Below are 23,319 nucleotides of genomic sequence, written 5' to 3'. Positions count from 1 at the left end.
TTAGAACCTTTTACCCAGGGTGGAAATGTAGAAGACTAGAGCACTTAGTTTTAAGGTAAAGGAGGCAAAGTTTAAAGGCACACGTGCAGGGCAAGTTTTTTATACAGAGGATGCTTAGTGTCTGGAACTCGTTGCCAGGGGTGGTGAAGGGGCAGATACAATAACGGTGTTTGAGGCTTTTAGATAGGCACATGTCTATGCAATTAATTTAGGGATATGGGTCATATGCAGGCAGAGATTAGTTTATCGTGGCATCATGCTCGGCACAGAATTTGAGGGCAGTCAGTCCTGTCCCAGCTCTGTACTTTTCTATTTGTTTCCGATTGCCGTTGTGTGGAAAACTGGATAATTATCCAGTGTGTAGCTCATGAGCTGCAAGGAAATTTGATGAATGGTAACCTTCAATCTCTTTCTCCACCTGTCACCACCTTGCTACAGCCTCTCTACATTCCCAGTCCCTTTGCTGCTCTTCTTGTGCTATCAAGAACAGTAGCATACAAGGCAGTAGCAAATCATTACTCCCTTGAGGTTGTAACAACAGAGTAGGAAATGGAAGCTTCTGTTTTACATAGTTTTCACAAGTGTCCTGCGTGGATGTCAAAACAGCACATGAATGTTTAGGCTTCTCAGCACTTTAGCTCTGTTTCCAAATGTGACACTACATGTATTACAGCTCTCTCAAAACGGATGATGAGTTTAATCCTGACCTCCGGCATTGCCTATGTGGAATTTGCATGTTCTCTGACTTTGTGGATCCTAAAGGCGAGCTGCTTATTAAACTAATTGTCTGCTGTAAATTGCCTATGGTGTAGGTGGATGATAGGAAAAATAGTGAGCTGATAATGAACATGTGTGAGAGGATAGGTTACGAGGAAATAATTGGAGGAATGGGATTATTGGGGTAACTTTGCGAACAAGTCTTTGTAGACTTGAAGGCTGTATGGCCTCTGGTGTGAAGGAAATCTGCAAATGCTGACCACCAATATGTAAATAAACTGATCGATGAAATTAACATGCAAACCACTTCAGAGCATTCAGTCCTAAATTGTACCAGACTAGTATACATTCATGACAAAAAACCTTGTGAAATATTGGTTATCTTCAAATGGGACAACAATTGACATTTGGTGATAGAAATGAGGCACTCTCCAGAAGACAAGAAGGGATTTTGCATTTGGTGAAAAGGATATAATGCAAATAAAATGAAGACAGCCATGGGTAAGTTATTATGATTATAATTGATGGAATGATGAATTCTGCTCACTTCACTAATATGAGTATTTTCATGTATGAAAAATTGAGATCATGTGTAATATTACTTTTGTAGATGCAATTGCAGAACTGAATCGAGAGTATAAGGAAAATGGCGAGCCAATATCTGATGATAGCACAAATCTGCATAAATGCTGCTTAAAACTGGAATATCTCCTTCAGGTAAGAGGACCCTGAAAAACAAATTTTCCATCAGCAGGTTAAGTTATAGTAATTATATCAGTAATTATTTTATTTTCTCGGCTTCCAGTGCACTAGATACTCCCATACACAGTCTTTTACCCAGAATAGGGGAAACAAGAAGATAGGGTTTAAGGTGAGGGGGGGGGGGGAAAGATTTAATAGAAACTTGAGGGGTAACTTTTTTTTTTACACAAAATGAAGTGGGTATATGGAACGAGCTGCCAGATGAGGTAGTTGAGGCAGATACTATCACAATGTTTAATAAACATTTGGGCAGGTATGTGGATAGGATAGGTTTCGAAGGATATGGGCCAAACACAGGCGGGTGAGACTAGTGTAGATGCGGCATGTTGGTTGCCCTGGGTATATTGACTGAAGGGCCTGTTTCCATGCTGTACAACTATGACCCACATCATGGTTATAGGGTTGGTTGACATCAACCTATCATCCAGGAATTAAGTGTATATTAAGTTTTTGCGAACGTTTTCTATTTAACTAATTTCACATTGCTGCTTATTCAAGGTAAACTGGTTATTCAGTTTTTTATAATTTTTTGAGAAAAGGTACATCGGGTAAAATTTTTTGTAATAAAGAGATGTCTGAAAAGATTTTGTGGTTAAGAGTTTGGATAATCAGAGCCACTGCGTAAATGAAATTAAAAGCAAAAACGGGAAATCAGAGGTTTACGGGAATTTATTTATGAGTTGTCCTTTGGTGGATATGTTAAATGGACGGTGTGGTAATAGATTTGAATTAGCTCCAATGAATGATGTAGTATTGAAAAATGATGAAATATTGAAAAAAGTTGCTAAGAAATGCAATTGTATAATACTGTTTATTTTCAGCATAATGCAATTGAAAATCTTTTTTTTTCTCCTCTGGATTAAATGTGATAATGGCCATTTCTGGGTCATTTTATGTCACTTCCAGAAATTCAAACCTATGCTAGCTTCACACGTACAGCAGACAATGTCAGGATCATAGCAGGGTTTCTGGCACGGAGGCAGCAGCTCTGCTGCACCACTCTCGTGCCCCTTAAAGAGCTCATAAAATGATCGGGTATAGATAAGGTAAATGGTTAGTCTTTTTCTTCCAGGAAAGTCTTAAAGTAGAAACAAAGATTTAAGGTGAAAGGAGAATGATTTAAATTGGGAAGGTATATGGACAGGGACGGTTTAAAGGGGTTGGAAAGATAGAGAGCAATTTGGACTAAAAGTTGGACAAATGGGACTATTGCATGTAGGCACTTTGGATGGCATGGATATGTTGGGCTGAAGGTTAATCCCTCTTCACTCCTGTGGGGCAGAAGATACAATAGCTTGAATGCATGTACTACCAGATTCAAGGACAGCTTCTTGTCTACTGGTATCACTCTTGAACGGACATCTTATATTCTCAATCCCCCAATCCATCTTGATGCAGCCCTTGTACTCTTTCTTTGATCTGCACTTCCTCTGTAGCTATAATGGTATATTCTGCAAGGCTTGATTGTAGTCTTGCATGGATAATTTACCTGGATAACACCTAATCTTGGTTTATGTGATAATAATAAACTAATACCGATTTTCCAAACTTAAAAGTGGCACGGAAACGTGACCTCGGTGAGTTTAAAGGGATCTAGGGAAATAGAACACTTGAGTAAAATTATGAACTGTTTGAATTTCCAAACAGTTAGATACCTGATTATCAGAGTTTTGCAATAATTTACATGCCTTAATGAAGCAGTCAATGTTCCAAATTGTGCTAGTAGACCTGGAAGCTCTGGGCAAGATAGGTAAAAAGTAAGTGAAAGGTATTTCACACATTGGAAGTTGAACTAAATTACAGTCTAATTAAATGTGAATGGTACTTAAATTGAAAACAAAAACTGGACAGGTTAAAATTATTGCAGTAAAACGATTTTAATAGATGGGTATGATTATGATTAAATCATAAATCTGGAATAGGGGGTGGGATGTGGCCATGATTGCTAACATGTCATGGCTTGATAAATGACTATATTTGATACTCTTGTGTTTGCTACCTTTTAAACTGTATTTTAAATTGTATTTTCTGTGGTTTATGTGCAATTGCAAAGTTTGTTCCAACAGTTTTTTTGTTCATATTTTGCATTAAAAGTTTGACCAGAAGGAAAAAACTTCATTTCTTGGCACCAAGAGAGACTACTGGGATTTTTTCTGCAGTTGCTTAGCTAAGGTGAAAGGAGCAAATGATGGAATTCGTTTTGTGAGGACTATCCCGGAGGTAAGAATGTCTAAAGAGAACATCCAATCACTCATCAGTACTGTGCTTATTTATGATACCGTGCGCTCCATAATGATTGAGACAAAGACCCATCATTTATTTATTTGCCTCGGTACTTTGAGATTTGTAATAGAAAAAAAATCACTGTCAGATTTTAATAAAGGGTATTTTTGTACATTTTGGGTTCACCATGTAGAATTACCACAGTGTATATACATAGTCCTCTTATTTCAGGGCACCATAATGTTTGGGACGCAGCATTGTCATGTAAATGAAAATAATCATGTTTAGTATTTTGTTGCATATCCTTTGCATGCAATGACTGCTTGAAGTCTGTGATTCATGGACATCACCAGTTGCTGGGTGTCTTCTCTGGTGATGCTCTACCAGGCCTGTATTGCAGCCATCTTTAGCTTATGCTTGTTTTGGGGGCTAGTTCCCTTCAGTTTTCACTTCAGCATATAAAAGGCATGCTCAATTGGGTTCAGATCAGGTGTTCAGATTGGGTGATTGACTTGGCCACTCAAGAATTTATCATTTTTTAGCTTTGAAAACCCCTTTTGTTGCTGCAGTAGTATGTTTGGGATCATTGTCTTGCTGTAGAATGAACCGCCGGCCAATGGGTTTTGAGGCATTGTTTGAACTTGAGCAGATAGGATGTGTCTATACACTTTAGAATTCATTATGCTACTACCGTCAGCAGTTGTATCATCAATGAGGATATGTGAACCAATACCTTCAACAGCCATACATGCCCAGGCCATAACATCCCCACCACAGTGTTTCACAGGTGGTGTTATGCTTTGGATCTTGGGCAGTTCCTTCTCTCCTCCAGTCCTTTTTCTAGAACTGTGGTTGCTCTTTTAAGTACTTCTTGGCAAACTGTAACCTGACCATCCTATTTTTGTGGCTAGTAGTAGTTTGCATCTTGCAGTGTAGCCTCTGTATTCCTATTCATGAAGTCTTCTGTGGACAGTGGTCATTGACAAATCCACACCTGACTCCTGAAGAGTGTTTCTGATATTATAGATTTCCTTTATTATAGAGAGAATTCTTCTGTCATCAGCTGCGGAGGTCTTCCTTGGCCTGCCAGTCCCTTTGCGATTAGAAAGCTCACCAGTGCTCTCTTTCTTCTTAATGATGTTCTAAAGAGCTGATTTTGGTAAGCCTAAGGCTTGGCTGATGTCTCTAATAGTTTTATTCTCGTGTCTCAGTCTCATAATGACTTACTTGACTTTCATTGGCACAACTTTAGTCTTCATGTTGATAAACAGCAATAAAAGTTTCCAAAGGTGATGGAAAGACTGGAGGAAAGACTAGGTGCTGAGAGCTCTCTTATACCTGCATTAAGGAGGCAATTAAACACACCTGAGCAATTATAAATGCCTGTGAAGCCATGTGTCACGAACATTATGGTGCCCTGAAATGGGGGGACTATGTATAAACACTGTTGCAATTTTTACATGGTGAAAACAAAATGTATAAAAATGGCAATAGACAATAGGTGTAGGAGTAGGCAATTCAGCCCGTTGAACCAGCACCGCCTTTCAATGTGATCATGGCTGATCATCCACAATCAGTACCCCGTTCCTGCCTTCTCCCCATAATCCCCGACTCCGCTATCTTTAAGAGCCCTATCTAGCTCTCTCTTGAAAGTAACCAGAGAACTGGCCTCCACCGCCCTCTGAGGCCGAGAATTCCACAGATTCACTACTCTGTGTGAAAAAGTGTTTCCTAATCTCTGTTCTAAATGGCTTACCCCTTATTCTTAAACTGTGGCCCCTGGTTCTGGACTTCCCCAACATTGGGAACATGTTTCCTGCCTCTGGCGTGTCCAAACCCTTAATAATCTTATATGTTTCAATAAGATACCCTCTCATCCTTCTATACAAGCCCAGCCCCTCCATTCTCTCAGCATATGACAGTCCCGCCATCCCGGGAATTAACCTATGCTGCACTCCCACAATAGCAAGAATGTCCTTTCTCAAATTAGTGGACCAAAACTGCACACAATACTCTGGATGTGCTCACTACGGCCCTGTACAACTGCAGAAGGATCTCTTTGCTCCTACACTCAACTCCTCTTGTTATGAAGGCCAACATGCCATTCGTGTTCTGCACTGCCTGCTGTACCTGCATGCTTACTTTCATTGACTGATGAACAAGGACACCCCAGATCCTGTTGTACTTCCCCTTTTTGCAACTTGACACCATTTAGCTAATAATAATCTGCCTTCCTGTTTTTGCCACCAAAGTGGATAACCTCACATTTATCCACATTAAACTGCATCTGCCATGCATCTGCCCACTCACCCAACTTGTCTAAGTCACCCTGCCTGCACAGTTAGGGGCTATGGGTGAGTGGTGGAATATTGCGTTGGGGAATGGGTTGCGTTGGGGGACCAGGCCTCCCGTGTGACTGGGACCCAACAGGGCCCACTTATAGGCTGTGGGCCGAGGAGCTTTATTCTGCAGTTTCGTGACCCAAGTCACCAAACTACATGAAATGTTCACATATTGTGTAAAAAAATATATATAAATCACCCCTGAAACTCGATATGAAGAAGACTTGCACATTTTTATTAAATTAGAGGAAAAATGGAAACATATCGGGAATTTTTTAGTCCATACAGATAGATTTTCATAAATTCAGACTTTAGATCGTACCTTTTAGTTAGAGTTGGTCCCTGGCTGTCTAAATCTTTGTGTTCCAGGACCTCAGCAGGGACTTTGCTTTCAAGGCTTTCTTGCACTTTAATCCACTTCGCAGCACTTTCTTCAGCCTTTTTAATGCTTTTCCCACTAAATACAATTACCCGCTGCAAGTTTCCACGACATTTATTCCACAGAACAACAAATCGGAATCTCCAGTAAAACAGGCATCTGTGAAGCCCCCTCAGCCATTTTGTGTGCTAGCCTGAAGCAAAGCGCGTGATTGGCCAACTGGCAGACAACTCAATGTTAAACGTGCTTTGATTGGACTAAAAATTACCCTAAATTTTTCCGGTTTTTCTCTAATTTAATAAAAATGTGCAATTCTTCTTCATATCGAGTTTCAGGGGTGATTTATATAATTTTTTTTACACAATATGTGAACATTTCATGTAATTTGGTGACTTGGATCACGAAATCCCATTTCTAGACACATTTTTGATGCTCGGCCCACAGCCTATTAGTCTAGTATTATTATAAACCCAGGATTTATATCTAACTTGTAACCCAAAGTTCTGAGGCAGACTCAAGGAATCCGGGAGGTTTTACTTACATGGAGCCACTTTCAATGAGAAGATCCAACCTTTACAGTTGATGTTACTGATGTTTAGAGAAGTTCCAATGTTTGTCCATTTAGCCTTAACACATGAATGGGGAATGGCAAATATTGTATATCAAAATAAAGGATTGATTGTTAATTGTTAATTGGTTTTGGTGGCGATACATCCTGAAACAGCTCAATTAAACTGGAAAAAATGTTCTGGGAGTGGAGGGAGGTTAATGTGTATGATGGTCAATAAAATATTGCAAACCTCTAAGCATAGTGCTTCATGTGGAAACTGATATAGACAAGGTAAACTTGATGCATGCTACCTTGTGATGCCGTTCCATCATCTGAAATCTCGTTAACCTGATGTTATTGGGATATCTATGCAGGTCATCTGCCAGTTGTTAGACAGTGATGAAGGCTGTCCTTAATACTGTTTCTTTTAAAGAGTTAGTGGACTTTCTTGTTCATGCTTTTGCTGATATTCATGTACGCAAAAGTTACAGCTTCATAACCGGTTCTGAAATGGGCTCAGCATTGAATGTAATCCTATTGATTAGATTTTCTTGTTGGTTTTCTTTCACTGACGTTGTCTGTGAGTTCAACAAAACAGCTTCAGAACAAAGAACCTGGTTCTAAATGATTTGAGTGTACATTTTCCCATCTCATATTTGTCATGGAAAGTTTTAATTAAACAATCAATTATGCATAGGATGTGTAGGAAAGAACTGCAGATGCTGGTTTAAATCGAAGGTAGACACAAAATGTTGGAGTAACTCAGTGGGACAGGCTGCATCTCTGGAGAGAAGGAATGGGTGACGTTTCAGGTTGAGACCCTTCTTTATCAATAATGTATCACATTTTAATCAGATTTATGCCATGCTTGGAATGAGAATTGAAATCGCACAAAACAAAAATCAGAAAAGATTTTTGATACTATTAAAACTGTGGTTGCTTAACCCCAACTATTCAAGCATCTGGATTATCATTGGAGTAGAGGATGCTGGCAGCATCCAGCAGCTTTACTTCAAACTGGAGGTGCCAACTAAACTAAGCTAAATAATCCTAGATCAGCTCCAAGTCCTACATCCTTGTATTTCATCATGAATAGGTGTAACAAATTATCATTTAACAAGCATATGAAGTTCCAAGAACAACCTCATCCTAAACTTGATTAGGTCGCATGCGATTGCAAAGAACAAGGCAAAATCATTTACAACTATGTTCAGTTAGAAGTGCAAAGTTGATAATCCTTTTCACACAGAGAATGGTGAATCTCTGGAATTCTCTGCCACAGAAGGTAGTTGAGGCCAGTTCATTGGCTATATTTAAGAGGGAGTTAGATGTGGCCCTTGTGGCTAAAGGGATCAGGGGGTATGGAGAGAAGGCAGGTACAGGATACCGAGTTGGATGATCAGCCATGATCATATTGAATGGCGGTGCAGGTTCGAAGGGCCGAATGGCCTACTCCTGCACCTAATTTCTATGTTTCTATGTTTCTGGGATTTCTCCTAAGATCCCCTCAATCACAGTACCCAATCTTCAACTATTCAATTCACTCCATCCTTGTTTTAGTACTAAGAACCTACCATGCCTCATGTTCGGCTGTTTCAGTATTTCATCCACCTTGTGGTGCAGCTGGTAGAGCTGCTGCATCACAGTGCCAGAGACCCGGGTTTGATCCTTGGGTGATGTCTGTGTAGATTTTGCACATTATCCCTGTGATTGCATGGGCTTCATCCAGGTGCTCTGATTTCCTCCCACATCTTTAAAGACATGCAGGTTTGTAGGCTGTTTGGCCTCTGTAAAATCACACCTAATCTGCAGGTAGTGAGTGGATGGGAAAATGAGAGAGCTGTTCTGTGAACGGGTGATCAGTGCTCATTGTGGATTTGGTGGGCTGAAGGACCTGTTTCCCTGCTTTATCCCCAAACTAATCTGAACCAAAATAAACTATGCCTAACTCGCAAAACAGAGAACAAATCTGGCTAATTGCTACTCAATCAGTCAAATCTCAATCACCAGCAATGTGATTGAAGTGTTAATAACATTGTTTATCAGATGGTACTTGCTAACAGATAACATACTGATTGATGGAATAGGTGCCGTTTCGGGTCGAGACCCTTCTTCAGAAACCGAAACGTCACCTATTCCTTCGCTCCATAGATGCTGCCTCACCCGCTGAGTTTCTCCAGCATTTTTATCTATCTTTGATTTTTCTAGCGTCTGCAGTTCCTTCTTAAACATACTGATTGACGATCAGATTAGGTTTTGCCCAGAAAACTGGATTCCGTATTTCATCTCCAAACATGAACAAAAAAATTATGATAAGGTGAGAATGACTGCCCTTGAAACTTAAGGCAGGATTTGATTGAGTGGGATATCAAAGAACCCTGGTAAAACTGGTCAATGAGAATTAAATATACAATAGATACGATAGTGGTGTTTAAGTGAAGCTTTAGGATAGGCACATGGAAATGCAGGGGATAGAGGGATATGGATCATGTACCAGCAGTTGTGACCATTTCAGCTAGGTATCATGTTTGGCACAAACACTGGGCTGAAGGGCCCATTCCTATGCTATAGTGTCCCACATTCTAAATAGAGTTGGAGTAATACACAAAAGAAGGTTTTATTCTTTTTTTAAACACCCCTAAGTGCTAGAGTAACTCAGCAGATCGGGCAGTATTTCTGGAGGACATGGTAACGTTTTGGCTTGGAACCCTTCTTCAGACTAATTGCGGTGGGGAGAAAACTGGAAGAGAGGAGAGGCAGGACAAAGACTGGTGAGTACACAAAAATGCTGGAGAAACTCAGCGGGTGCAGCAGCATCTATGGAGCGAAGGAAATAGGTAACGTTTCGGGCCGAAACCCTTCTTCAGCATTTTTGTGTACCTTCGATTTTCCAGCATCTGCAGTTCCTTCTTGAAAGACTGGTGAGTGATAGGTGTACACAGTTGAAGGGGGTTTTGATAGGCAGAGTTCGGACAAAGACCAGAGGTGAAAAGACAAAAAGACGTAAGCTAGGAATAGAAAATATGCAAATTGTGAAGACAAAGGAAGCAATATGGGTGAAAGGGAAGGAAAAATGGGAGAAACAGGTGTGAGTCCAGGTGGATGGAGCATGAGGAAAGGGGGGGGGGGGGGGGAAAGGGAGGGTAACTGTGACTCCCTCTTGCAAAGACGCTATTCCCTACTCTCAATTTCATTGTCTCCCCTGCATCTGCATCCACAATGAGGTTTTCCAATCCAGGACATCTGGGATGTCCTCTATTTGTGGTAAATGGAGATCCCTTGTCTGTGTTTCCCCTTTGTCCCGTAGATCTGCCGTTGCTCCCCGTCCCCCACATTGGAGCATGGATATTGTGCCCGCTCTCCTCGCCTTTCAGTCCACCAGCCTCCGCATCCAACACGTCATCCTCTGACATTTCTGTCCCCTCTAACATGATCCGGCCACCAGTTGTAACTTCCCATCCCCATCCCTTTCTGCTTTCCAGACAGACTGTTCCCTCCGCAACTTCAATGTGCACTCCTCCCTTCCCACTAAAAACCACCCCTTCTTCTGGTACTTTCCCCTGCAACTGCAGGAGATGAAACACGTGTCTCCATGCCTGCTCCCTCAGGGACCCCAGCAATCCTTCCAGGTGAGACAGAGGTTCACGTACACTTCCCCTAAACTTTACCTATTGCATCCGGTATTCCCGATACAATACAATACAATACAATACAATACAATACGGTTTTATTCGTCACATTGCACATAAAGTGCAAGTGAAATGAATTTGTCAGCAGCGGTACAATGATAAAGAACACACAATACACAATAAAAAAATTTAACACAAACATCCATCACAGCATTCATCACTGTGGTGGAAGGCACAAAAATTGGCCAGTCGGGACCAGAGTCCAGAGTCAGTCCAGGATCGGCTCTTCCTCACCGGAGGCCGCGGCTTTAGGTTGGTGTAGGCCGCAGGCCGGCGGTCGAGATTTAAAGTCCCCGCCACAGCCAGAAGCACCGCAGACCGCAGGGCCGGCGGTAGAAGCTCCCCTCCAGGGGTGATGTTAAGTCCACGCCGGGTCCGCGGTAGAAGTTGGCCGCTGGCCAGCGGTGGAAGCTCCTTCTTCTCCCAGGTCCCCCGCGAGGGATCCCGGGCTGTAGACGCCGCGCCAGCTGGAGCTGTGCAGACCGTGCGCGGCTTCAGGCTGCCGCGGGCCAGCGAAACGGAGCGCTCCCCTCCAGCGAGCCCCAGCGAGGGCTCACCTGCTCCACGCCGAGAGTCCACGCTGCGCCCGCCGCTGAAGCCCCGGGCACGTCTCCGGGAAAGGCCGCGCCGATCCTTGATGTTAGGCCACGGGGGAGGCGACCTGGAAAAAGTCACCTCTCCATGGTTGTGGCCTCCTGTACAAAGGCCAGACCAAGCGGAGACTCAGTGGCCGTTTTGACCATCACTTGGGTTGTATGCTACCCAAGTGGAATATGAGGTGCTGTTCCTCTAGTTCGTGTGTGGTCTCACTCTGGCAATGGAGGAGACCGGGGATAAAAAGGTCAGAATGGGAAGAGGAGTGAAAATGGTTAGCAACCGGGAGATCTAGTAGGCCACCGAGTGGCAAAGAAGGAGGCCCAGGACAGAAAGGTCAGTATGGGAATGGGAATGGGAAAGGGAGTTAAAATGATTAGCAATCAGTGGATCCAGTCCTTGGTGGACCGAGCAAAAGTGTCCGGCAAAACGGTCGCCAAGTCTATGCTTGGTCTCGCTGATGTAAAGGAGACCACCTCGGGTACACCTAATGCAGTGGAAACGCATGTGAGAGGAAATGCATGTTAGAGGAAATGCATGTGAACCTCAGTCTCACCTGAAAGGATTGCTGGGGTCCCTGATGGAGGTGAGGGAGCAGCCATAGAGACACGTGCTTCATCAACCATGTTTACTAAAAACAAGACTAGAATGGAAAGTATCACAGCCACGCTTTTAACTCAGCCTGCCCACTTACAGCAGAATTTGATCAATGGGGCAAGGGGCTGAGGAATTGCAAATGGAGTTTAATTCAGATAAGTGTGTGGAGTTGCATTTTGGAAAGTCAAACCAAAACAGGACCTTTACAAAGAAAGGTAGATGCCTGGAGAGTGTTATTGAACAGAGGGATCTAAGAGTACAAGTAAAGGAATGGATAGGATGGTAAAGGTGGCTTTTGGCATGCTGACCTTCATCAGTCAGGGCAATTGAGTATAGAAGTTGCGACTGTATGTTACAGTTGTACACTCTACCATCTAAATGGACAGATGCAATGGGAACTTGGTTACAAAACCACCCTTTCTGTCCTGACTTGGAAAATATAGTAAGTACTAGACTAAGTGGGACCCGTTGGGTCCCATGTTCACACTGGAGGGCTGGTCCCCCGACGCAATATTCCACCTCTCCACCAATTCCAATATTGGTGGCCAGTGGGGGGGCTTTCTGGAGTGCTGGTATGGGTTCTTGGGGTGGCAGCTCAGTCCCTCAAGCCTGATCTGCTGGCAGCTCACTCACGGCTGGTGGGCTGGCAGTTGACTCATGACTATTCCTTGAAATTCCATTTCAAACAGGGTGCAAGGCCACCAAATTCAAATCCACGTTCCTACCATTTCAAGCAGGGTGCAAGGCCACCAAATTCAAGTGCAGTTTCTTACCACTATGAGCAGGGTGCAAGGCCACCGAATTCAAGTGCAGTTTCATATCACTTCAAGCAGGGTGCAAGGCCACTGAATTCAAATGCAGCTTCCTACCACTTCAAGCAGGGTGCAAGGCCACCGAATTCAAGTGCAGTTTCCAACCACTTCAAGCAGGGTGCAAGGCCACCGAATTCGTGCAGTTTCATACTTCAAGCTGGATCCAAGGCCACCAAATTCAAGTGCAGTTTCATACCACTTTGAGCAGGGTGCAAGGCCACCAAATTCAGGCAGTTTCATACCACTTCAAGCAGGATCCAAGGCTGCCAAATTCAAGTGCAGTTTCATTCCACTTCAAGCAGGGTGCAAGGCCACCAAATTCAAATGCAGCTTCATACCATTTCATGCAGTGTGAAACCACCATAAAACCACACAAAACACCAAACTCACAGTTGAGTAGACATTCAGTGTGTTCAGTTGATTCACAGCTCAGACAGAGTCGTGACCTCTCCCTCCCCCATCATGCAGAGACTGAGCCACACCCACACTTCCGGGTTTTATAACCCCACCCCCTCCCACCGGAAAAGGTGTGGCTTTCATGGCGTGATTGACAGGAGAGAGATTCTCAACATTTTTTAACACTAATAACACTTTATTTTTAATTGATCGGAAGAATTCTCTGCACCTGCTCAGCGGAGGGGGACTGAGTAAGATGGTCAAAAATCACAGCCGTAAGTGGTAGCGTTTTCTCTAAAATCAATATACAGTGCAAACAGGAAGTACGTGCATTTGCAGTAGTGCCTTTTAACTTCAAGCCAAAGCACTCAAGCTGCCATTTGCAGTAAGTAGTGCCTTTCAACTTCAAGCCACCATTTGCAGTAAGTAGTGCCTTTCAACCAAGCCAAAGCACCCAAGCCACCATTTGCAGTAAGTAGTGCCTTTCAACTTCAAGCCAAAGCACCCAAGCCACCATTTGCGGTAAGTAGTGCCTTTCATCTTCAAGCAAAGCACCCAAGCCACAATTTGCAGTAAGTAGTGCCTTTCAACTCTCAAGCCAAAGCACCCAAACCACCATTTGCAGTAAGTAGTGCCTTTCAACTTCAAGCCAAAGCACCCAAGCCACCATTTGCAGTAAGTAGTGCCTTTCAACTTCAAGCCAAAGTACCCAAGCCACCATTTGCAGTAAGTAGTGCCTTTCAATTCCATGCCACAATTTGCCGTAAGTAGTGCCTTTCAACTTCAAGCCAAAGCACCCAAGCCACCACTTGCAGTAAGAAGTGCCTTTCAACTTCAAGCTAAATCACCCAAGCCACCATTTGCAGTTAGTGCCTTTCAACTTCAAGCCAAAGCAACCAAGCCACCATGTGCAGTAAGTAGTGCCTTTCAACTTCAAGCAAAACACCCAAGCCACCATTTGCAGTAAGTAGTGCCTTTCAACTTCAAGCCAAAGCTCCCACGCCACCATTTGCAGTAAGTGGTGCCTTTCAACTACTAGCCAAAGCACCAAAGCCACCATTTGCAGCAAGTAGTGCCTTTCAACTTCAAGCCAAAGCTGCCAAGCCACCATTTGCAGTAAGTAGTGCCTTTCAACTTTAAACCAAAGCTCCCAAGCCACCATTTGCAGTAAGTAGTGCCTTTCAACTTCAAGTCAAAGCACCCATGCCACCATTTGCAGTAAGTCGTGCCTTTCGACTTCAAGGCAAAGCACCCAAAACAACCATTTGCAGGCAGTGCCTTTTTATTTCAAACAAATCATATTTTCATTTTCAAACCACATTAAGGGGACTCACAGTTGTGTAGACATTTGTCCAGTGTTATTCAGAGCTCAGAGAGACCTGAGCGTTGGCTTCATCTATCTTGCAGAGACTGAGTGAGGCACACCACTTCCTGGTTTTATAGTCCCTCCCCCTCCCTCCAACAGGGGCAGCAGAGAGAATGGCGAATTTTTTAAGAACATTAATATATCTCAGATTTGTCATCGATGGGAAAAATCCTCCGCACCCGTAAGGCGGAGAGGGGCTCTGAGCGAGGTGGCCAAAAATGACGGCCGTAGGTGGCGGCGTTCTGTCGGAAATCGCAGCACAGTGGGCCAAAAGCGGTCAAGATCAGAGTTTTAGTAATATAGATAGTACGTTGATTAGTATGGGTGTCAACGGTTATGGGGAGAAGGCAGGAGAATGGGGTTGAGAGGGAAAAATAGATCAGCCATGATTGAATGGCGGAGTAGACTTGATGGGCTGGATGGTCTCATAATTTATAAACTTACATATTGCCATTCTTGCACGTTCGCTGGATTTAAATCCTGGATCTGCCTCCCCAATAATATTGTTGGACTACATTCAACAGAAGGACTGTAGTTGTATACATTGACACCACCACCCACACATCAAGGACAATTGGCGATGGACAATAAAAGATAGCCTTGCCAGTGCCGCTCCCATCCAGACAAATAAATAATTGGGAGCATATAAAAAAACTTGAAGCATCGTCTAAATAATTTTTCCTTTCAATTTGTTCTCATGGCAGACAACAAGAAGGTGCTTAGATGAGATGTTGAGATTAGCTTTTGTCCACGTTCCTGAAAGAGCAATTTACCAAGAGTTTATGCAATTATAGTTTAATCTTTAACTGACGCATGAAATAATCAAGAGATGGTGCAGAGTCTTCTCAGGGAATACATGCTCACTCTAGTTTCTGCAGATCTGGTTATTACAGTTTGAGTGTATTGATTGGTCAGGTCATGTCGTTGAGTTTATTGTCATATACACAATTTAAGGTTCAGGTACAATGACGATTTTGCTTGTAGTAACATCACAAGCATATAGATTCAGACAACATACAAAATTGAATTATAAATACGTTACACGTAAATTGTACATGAGTGAAAAGAAAAAAAGTCCTGAAAGCCAAAATTTACCTCGAGGCTAGAATTGGCCAACATTTTTGTAAACCAATTGACAGTTTCTGTCTTCTGTGCAAATATGAAGTATTCACTCTCAGATTGATGTCACAAATGAGCATAAAGATAAAGCATCAATGTCTGCAGACTCATAAAAAAATATGCAGTGTTTTACTATAGGAACCAATCGAAGAATTAAATTAATCTAATCCTGATGTGAGTTTGAATGCAGGTGTTAAATCCACTGATTTCAAATTGGCTCTTTTGATTAACATTTTTCAGTAACCAAATTAACCTGTTCGTCAAATGTGATTAAAGTAAAATTAATACAAATTTTGAAAAAGTTAAAAAAACATCAGTCCCTCACTAAGTCTAAAGTAACGTAATGTGACAATCCTTCGGGAGGAATGTACTGGAGCCTGAAATCCTTGATTACCATGTTCTTTCCAGTTTTTGAACACTACATAGTGCCATGATCTTTTATGTACTGTCTTTGGTTGCACTACGGACTTCAATTTTGCACTATTATGATTATCTAGTATTACAGTTATTAATCTAGTTTATTATTGATTGGTGGGCGGCGCGACTCTCGTCAGCAGCGGCCTCTGCAGTCCGTCTGTTTTATTATTTTTTGTCTCGTTTTTATGTAGTTTTTGTTATTTTTTCTGTTGGGGTATGTGTGTGGGGGGGTGGGGGTGGTGTGGGGGGGAGGGGGTAACTTTAAAATCTTTCCCCTGCACGGGAGACCCGACCTTTTCTTGTCGGGTCTCCGTTGTCGTTGGGGCTGCAACGTGGAGCGGCCTCCAACAGGAACGACCTGGGGTTCCAGCTGCGGAGCTGCCGACTACTCACTGTCACGGGGCTGGCCGAGACCGGAGCAGGTGGAGCGGTGGTGGACGCTGCTGCCACCCGACCTCCGGAGATTCGGAGGCTGCAACTGCGGGTTTGGTGGACGGCATCACCGGGAGCCCGCGGGTCCCTGCTGGGAGACCGCTTTTCGGGGCTTCCGCAACGGCGACTTCTCCCGCCCAATTTGCGGGGTTGAAGAGCACCTGAGCGGGGCCTTACAGCACCGCCCCGCGCGGCTTGGAATGGCCGCGGGACTCTGCGAGCGCACGCCGGGGGCTCCAACAACAAGACCCGGTGCGCGACCTTGCATCACCCGGCGTGGCTTTAATGGCCGCGGGACAATCGCCATCGCCAGCCGGGGGCTTTGACTTTGACTCTGACTCTGACATGGGGGGGAGAGTGCAGTGGAGAGATAAGTTTTTTTTGCCTTCCATCACAACGATGTGTTGGATGTTTGTGTAAACTGTGTTGTGTCTCGGGTCTTTTTGTTTTGTAATGTATGGCTGCAGAAACGACATTTCGTTTGGACCTCAAGGGGTCCAAATGACAATAAATTGAATTGTATTGTATTGTATTGTATTGTATTATCATAAATCTCTTGGTGTGTTATAATGTTTACGATCCTGTTAAATTATAGCAAGTGAGAATTTCATTGTTTCATGTCACTTCATCTCTTGACTTTCTGGACTCCTGAATTGTCAGTTACTAAGTTCACCAGGCAGCTGAGAATTTCTACTAGAACTAATTCTACTCAGAACTAATTATAAGGATATAAAATCAGCGAATGTATGGTGATTATTATTAAAGCGTACAATAATTTGTATCTGTATGTGATACATTTTGAATTTCTTTTTGAAGCTAAAAACCCCTCTTGGTAAAGGACGAGCATTTATCCGCTATTCTTTAGTCCACCAGCGCCTGGCTGATACTATTCAGCAATGCTTGATGAACACTAAAGTCACCAGGTAAGAGACTGATATTTAAATTGCTTATAATGTATAACAAAATCTTGATTTTTCTAATGTTTTCCATATTCCAAAGACATGCAGATCTGTAGGTTAATTGGCATCTGCAAATTATCCCCAGTGTGTAGGATAAAACTAGTGTACGTTTGTTGTTCGGCATGGACTCGTGGGCCGAAGGGCTTGTTTCTCTAAACTAAACTAAACATTGCTGTTTAATGTTTACTTCTTTTCTACTCTGTAGATGTTTGCCAGCACTTGTATTAAAGTTGTGCATGCCAATGCAACCTCTAAATGAGCTGACCATTTTGTTCATACCAAAGAAACTACTTTCTGTGGCTCGTGAAAAACCTGAGAATTGCAATGTGTTGTTTGAGCTTGTTTCCTACACTGTTGTCTTGAAATTATTTATTTATTTACAAATCCAATAATTTTCTTGTTGTGAATATTGTTTTCATTTATCATTTTTATCTATTCATTATTGCTTATGGGTTGGGTTCTCAGCGTCAGCACAAAACAGTTCAGTTTATCAATCTTTTTCCTCTCATTTATAAGTAGAGGTCTACCACCGATTTTCCGGCACTCTTAGTTCCAGAGCCTTGTCATACTGTCTGTTTTGCCACCCCAACAGAGGTTACGTAATTTTAATTAAAATTAATTTTACAGTTAAACTTGCATTTCTTGCACGGGCTGCCTCAGCACCAGTGAATAAGTTGCGCTTGGAAGACTCCATGAGGTTTGGATCAGAGGCCATCCCTGAGGCATAGGCGCTGCTTTCTAGGCAGGACTAATCGGCTGACTCCTGAGATTTTCCGAATCTTCCAAAATTGCAGTAGGGCAGGTGTACCCGCCGTCCTACACAAGCATCCGAGAAGAATCCAGTGGTACAAGAACTAAGGCCGCCAGGGGGCTGAGATACTGGCCCAGAACGTTGGCCTCTGAATTTGACTATGGAAACTGACCGCCAGGCCGGACATCCAGAGCCTTGGCCACAGGAGGCCCTTGATCAGCTGTGGAAGTCCACTTTTTAAGGAAGTTGAGAGGGTATAAACAGGAAATCACAGAACACTTAGCTGACGTCAATAGTAGTGAAAATATAAGAAGCGATAACCATGCACAAAAATAATAATAGTTGGACTGGCCAGAGTTAACATGGATTTATGAAAGTGAAATCATGTTTGACAAACCTGTTTTTCTTGAGGTTGTTGCTAGCAGAATAGACTGGGTAGAAGCATTTGTTGATGTGTACATGGACATTCAGATGGACTTTGAAAGGTGGAACACAAAAGCTTATTACAATTCCAGCACATATGATGAAACTGCATATGGGGAAACTGCTTTTTCTAAGTCCCTACCTGGTCGGAGGGGTTGCCTTCCTCCGAGCAGCGTCTTCGACCTGTCCTCGCGGCCTACCAGCGGGTCCTGGAGCGACGTTTCCCTGAGGGGACCTGGCCAGAACATCGGCTTTGGCGGCGGCGTAGAACGTCGGCGTTGGCGGCGGCGGCGCAGAACATCGGCTTTGGCGGCAGTGCAGCGCTGGAGCGCTATTGCGGAGCGGGCGATGCCTTTCCTGGGTCGCCGCGCTGGGACTCCAGTATGCTTGGTACCGCCGAGGAAAAACATCGTGGAGCCGCGGTTCTGCGGAGCGGCCAGCTGCGACGTTGAACTTCATCTCGCCGAGATCACCAGTGTGCGGAGCTCCGTCTGGCGTGGTCTGTTGGCTTGGAAGCCGCAGGCTCCGGGAGGAAGGCGGCCGTTCCTGGCACCCCAAGCTGCTGGGGGTTCTCCCGACGCCGGAGTACCATCACCCGGCGAGAACATCGGGCGCCGTGGCGGCGACTGTGGAGGCCTCAATAGGCCCGACTATGGGTGGACAAGGGGATGGGGACTGGACTTTGTGCCTTCCCCCACAGTGGGAATCACTGTGGGGGGATGTTTTGGTGTTGAATTTCTTTATGAATACTGTGTTGTATTTTTATAAGTGTGCTGCAAGGACATCAGAATTTCCCCTGAATAAGGGGATTAATAAAGTATTTATCTATCTATCTATCTATGAATGTAATGTACTGGAAACTTGAACTAAGCATCGATTAGAGTCAATAGCCAAGAGAGTTTTATTGTCATGTGTCCCAGATGGGACAATGAAATTCTTGCTTGCTGTAGCACAACAGAATATGTAAACATAAGGCCAGAGGTGGGGGTCTGTGCATTTATGTAAATAAAGCTTGGTGCACGGACACTACCATCATCGAGAGTCACTGCTCAGCTAACCTAGAGTTTCTCATGGTTAAATGCAGACCGTTCTATCTGCTCAGATAGACTGCAGCCTATATTCCTCTGGATGCTAATGCTAAGCTTGCAATGAAAGAACTGCATACTGCCATTAGCAAACAACAGACTCACAACCCCGAGGCAGCCTACATTGTTGCGGGTGACTTCAATCACTCCAACTTGAAGACTGTACTCCCCAAATTCCACCAACATGTCTCCTTCGCCACTAGAGAAGACAAGTACTGGACAAAGTTTACATAAACATGGCTGAAGCTTACAAAGCCGTCCCCCTCCCCCACCTTGGACAGCCTGATCACCTCTCATTGTTCCTGCTCCCAAAATACTCTCCACTCATCAGATGTGTTAAACCCACAGTGAGGACAGTTAAAGTCTGGTCAGAGGGAGCGGACTCCACACTTCAGCAGCGTTTTGGAAACACTGACTGGAATGTTTGCAGCTCAGGCCACCCTTGACTCCCACACGGACATTGACCTTATACCTCCTCCGTTTTGGTCTTTATCAACCACCATTAACAGTGTCATCTCCCTCAAATGGATTACCACATCCCCGAATCAGAAGCCATGGATGAACAGCGAGGTCAGGCTACTGCTGAAGACACGTGACACTGCTTTCAGGTCAGGCGATGCTTGAGCCTACAGTTCATCCAGGGCTAACCTGAAGAGGGGCATCAAGAAGGCCAAGCATAGCTACAAGCTAAGGATCGAGGAGCACTTCAAGAACAACACCGACCCCCGACGCCATGTGGCAAGGCATCCAGGCCATCACGGACTATAAACCCACCAACACCACCCCCACATCCAGCGACGCCTCCTTCCTTGAGGAGCTTAACCACTTTATGGCCGCTTTGACAGGGACACTCTAGAGATGGCCATCAAGGCTGTGCTCCCTGCCGATCACCAGCCCCTCACACTCACCCCCATCGACGTGTATGCGGCACTGAGCAGGACTAATGCACGTAAGGCTGCTGGCCCTGATGGCATCCCCGGGCGCGTCCTCAGGGCCTGTGCTGCGCAGCTGACAGACTTCTGGACTGACATCTTCAACCTGTCACTTGCCCAAGCAGCTGTCCACACGTGCCTTAAAACCACCTCCATCGTGCCGGTGCCAAAACACTCCACTGCGGCGAGCCTCAACGACTTCCGCCCAGTTGCACTTACTCCCATCATCGCTAAGTGCTTCGACAGGCTGGTCCTGGCACACCTCAAAGGCTGCCTACCTCCCACACTGGACCCCTATCAGTTCGCCTTCCGCAAGAACAGGAGTACGGAGGATGCCATCTCCACGGCACTTCACACCGCCCTCTCCCACCTCGACAACAGAGACACCTACGTGAGAATGCTGTTCATCGACTATAGCTCAGCATTTAACACCATTATTCCCTTCAAACTGATCACTAAACTCATCGGCCTGGGCATCGACCCCTCCCTCTGCAACTAGATACTGGACTTTCTAACCAACGACCCCAGTCTGTTAGGTTAGACAACCACACCTCTTCAACCTCTTCAACCCTCACCCTGAACACCGGCATTCCACAGGGCTGTGTGCTGAGCCCCCTCCTCTACTCCCTCTTCACCTACGACTGCACACCTGTACATGGTACTAACACCATCATCAAGTATGCAGATGAAAGAACGGTGATTGACCTCATCGGCGACAACGATGAGTCGGCCTATAGGGAGGAGGTCTAGCTCTTAGCAGCATGGTGCACTGACAACAACTTGGCCCTTAACACCAAGAATCCCAAGGAGCTCATTGTGGACTACAGAAGGTCTAGGGGTGGCCCGCACACCCCCATCCATATTAACGGGACGGAGGTGGAGCGTGTTTCCAGCTTCAGGTTTCTGGGGGTGAACATCTCTGATGACCTCTCTTGGACCCACAATACCTCAACACTGATCAAGAAGGCTCACCAGCGTATCTTCTTCGTGAGGAGACTAAAGAAGGTCCATCAGTCTCCTCAGATTCTGGTGAACTTCTACTGCTGCGCCATCGAGAGCATCCTTACTAACTGTATCACAGTATGGTATGGCAACTGCTCTGTCTCCGACTGGAAAGCACTGCAGAGGGTGGTGAAAATTGCCCAACGCATCACCGGTTCCTCACTCCCCTCCATTGAGTCTGTCCAGAGCAAGCGATGACTGCGAAGGGCGCGCAGCATCGTCAAGGACTGCTCTCACCCCAACCACAGACTGTTTACCCTCCTCCCATCTGGGAGGCGCGACAGGTCTCTCCGTTGCCAGACCAGCAAGTTGAGGAACAGCTTCTTCCCTGCAGCTGTTACCCTACTTAACTCTGCACCCCTCCCCCCCCCCCCCCCCCCCCAGACACTCCTTCCCCCAGTGACTGATCTTCCCCCCCCCCCGAAAATTGCTTTCTGTATATACATATATGTATATATATTTTACTGTTCCATTATTCTGTGTTCGCACTTCTGGGTGAGATGCTCACTGCATTTTGTTGTCTGTACATGTACACTGCACAATGACAATAAAGTTTGAATCTGAATCTGAATCTGAATAATACAGAACAGGAGATAAATGTTCAGTATATACCATAGATGTATATACACAATAAATAAACAGATAAAGTGCAATAGGCTGTTATTGTTCAGAGTTTGTTTGATGGCTTGTTTAATAGCCTTATGGCTGTGGGGAAGAAGCTGTTCCTGAACCTGGATGTTCCAGATGTCAAGCTCCTGTACCTTCTTCTCGATAGCAACGGAGAGATGAGTGTTTAGCATTTTGGAAGAGTGAAACTAAGCAGATTTTGAGAGACTCTAGGTCTGAATTGAGAGACTCTAGGTCTGAATTGAGAGACTCTAGCTCCAGCTTTGTGTCATCAGCCGACATTGACATGTTCTAGGTGCAATGATCGGCTGCTCGCAATCGAGGTCAATTTGGAAGAGTGCACCATGTAGAATATGTCAATGTCGGCTGATGACACAAAGCTGAGTGTACAGGAAGGAACTGCAGATGCTCGTTTACACCTAAGATAGACACAAATGCTGGAGTAACTCAGCGGGACTGGCACCATCTCTGGAGAGAAGAAATGGGTGATGTTTTAGGCCGAGTAGAGTGGAAAATGCAGAGGACATGGACAAACTATGTGAATGGGCAAACATGTGGCTGAACCTGTAAATGTGCAAGATCATCTGCATTGGTAAAAAGAAAAGAGCATATTTCAAAAGGCACGAGATTAAGTGATGTTTAGACAGAGCCAGACATATTTGTAGATCCAGTATCCAGTAAGCAATTAGGAAGGCAAATACATGATTAGCTTTTATTGGAATATAGAATATGGAATAATAGGACCAGGAAATTTGGACCACAATGTGAGTGCCAAACATGATACCAACAAACGAATCTGCTCTACCCGAATGTATGGAGCAGAGTTCCACACATGCCACACTGCATACCCATGTGCCTGTTTAAAATCCTCTTAAATGTCACATCTGTCACAAATGTAAATCATATCTGTCTCCAATACCACCCCTGCAAACTGCAAGTTAAATTCTATCATGTTTTAATCACTGCCTCCTTGGAGTTCCTTCTCTTTAAGCACCCTAATCAAATCTGGTTTGTTATACAACGCCAAATCCAGAATTGCCTTTTCCCCCGAACAGCCCATGAGCTGATCTCGTAGGAATTGCACAATTTCCTTTGCTTGGGATCCAATAACAACCTGATTTTCTCAGTCTACCTGTATATCCCTG

General features: G+C 44.3%; 1 protein-coding gene across 1 annotated transcript in view; it reads left to right on the top strand.

The window, feature by feature from the left end:
• fyco1 (FYVE and coiled-coil domain autophagy adaptor 1) overlaps positions 1 to 23,319 on the top strand; it is a 201,563-nt gene that overhangs the window by 4,617 nt on the left and 173,627 nt on the right. Inside the window, exons 3-5 of the mRNA XM_033049213.1 lie at positions 1,328 to 1,434; positions 3,574 to 3,699; positions 17,212 to 17,318. Of these exons, the coding sequence (XP_032905104.1) occupies positions 1,328 to 1,434; positions 3,574 to 3,699; positions 17,212 to 17,318 (340 nt within the window). The remainder of the gene's footprint in view (positions 1 to 1,327; positions 1,435 to 3,573; positions 3,700 to 17,211; positions 17,319 to 23,319) is intronic.

Source organism: Amblyraja radiata, chromosome 2, assembly GCF_010909765.2.
Source record: "Amblyraja radiata isolate CabotCenter1 chromosome 2, sAmbRad1.1.pri, whole genome shotgun sequence".
In the NCBI taxonomy this organism is placed as follows: domain Eukaryota; kingdom Metazoa; phylum Chordata; class Chondrichthyes; order Rajiformes; family Rajidae; genus Amblyraja; species Amblyraja radiata.
Note: the sequence above shows the minus strand (reverse complement) of the source record. Positions and strands in the feature narration are given on the sequence as shown.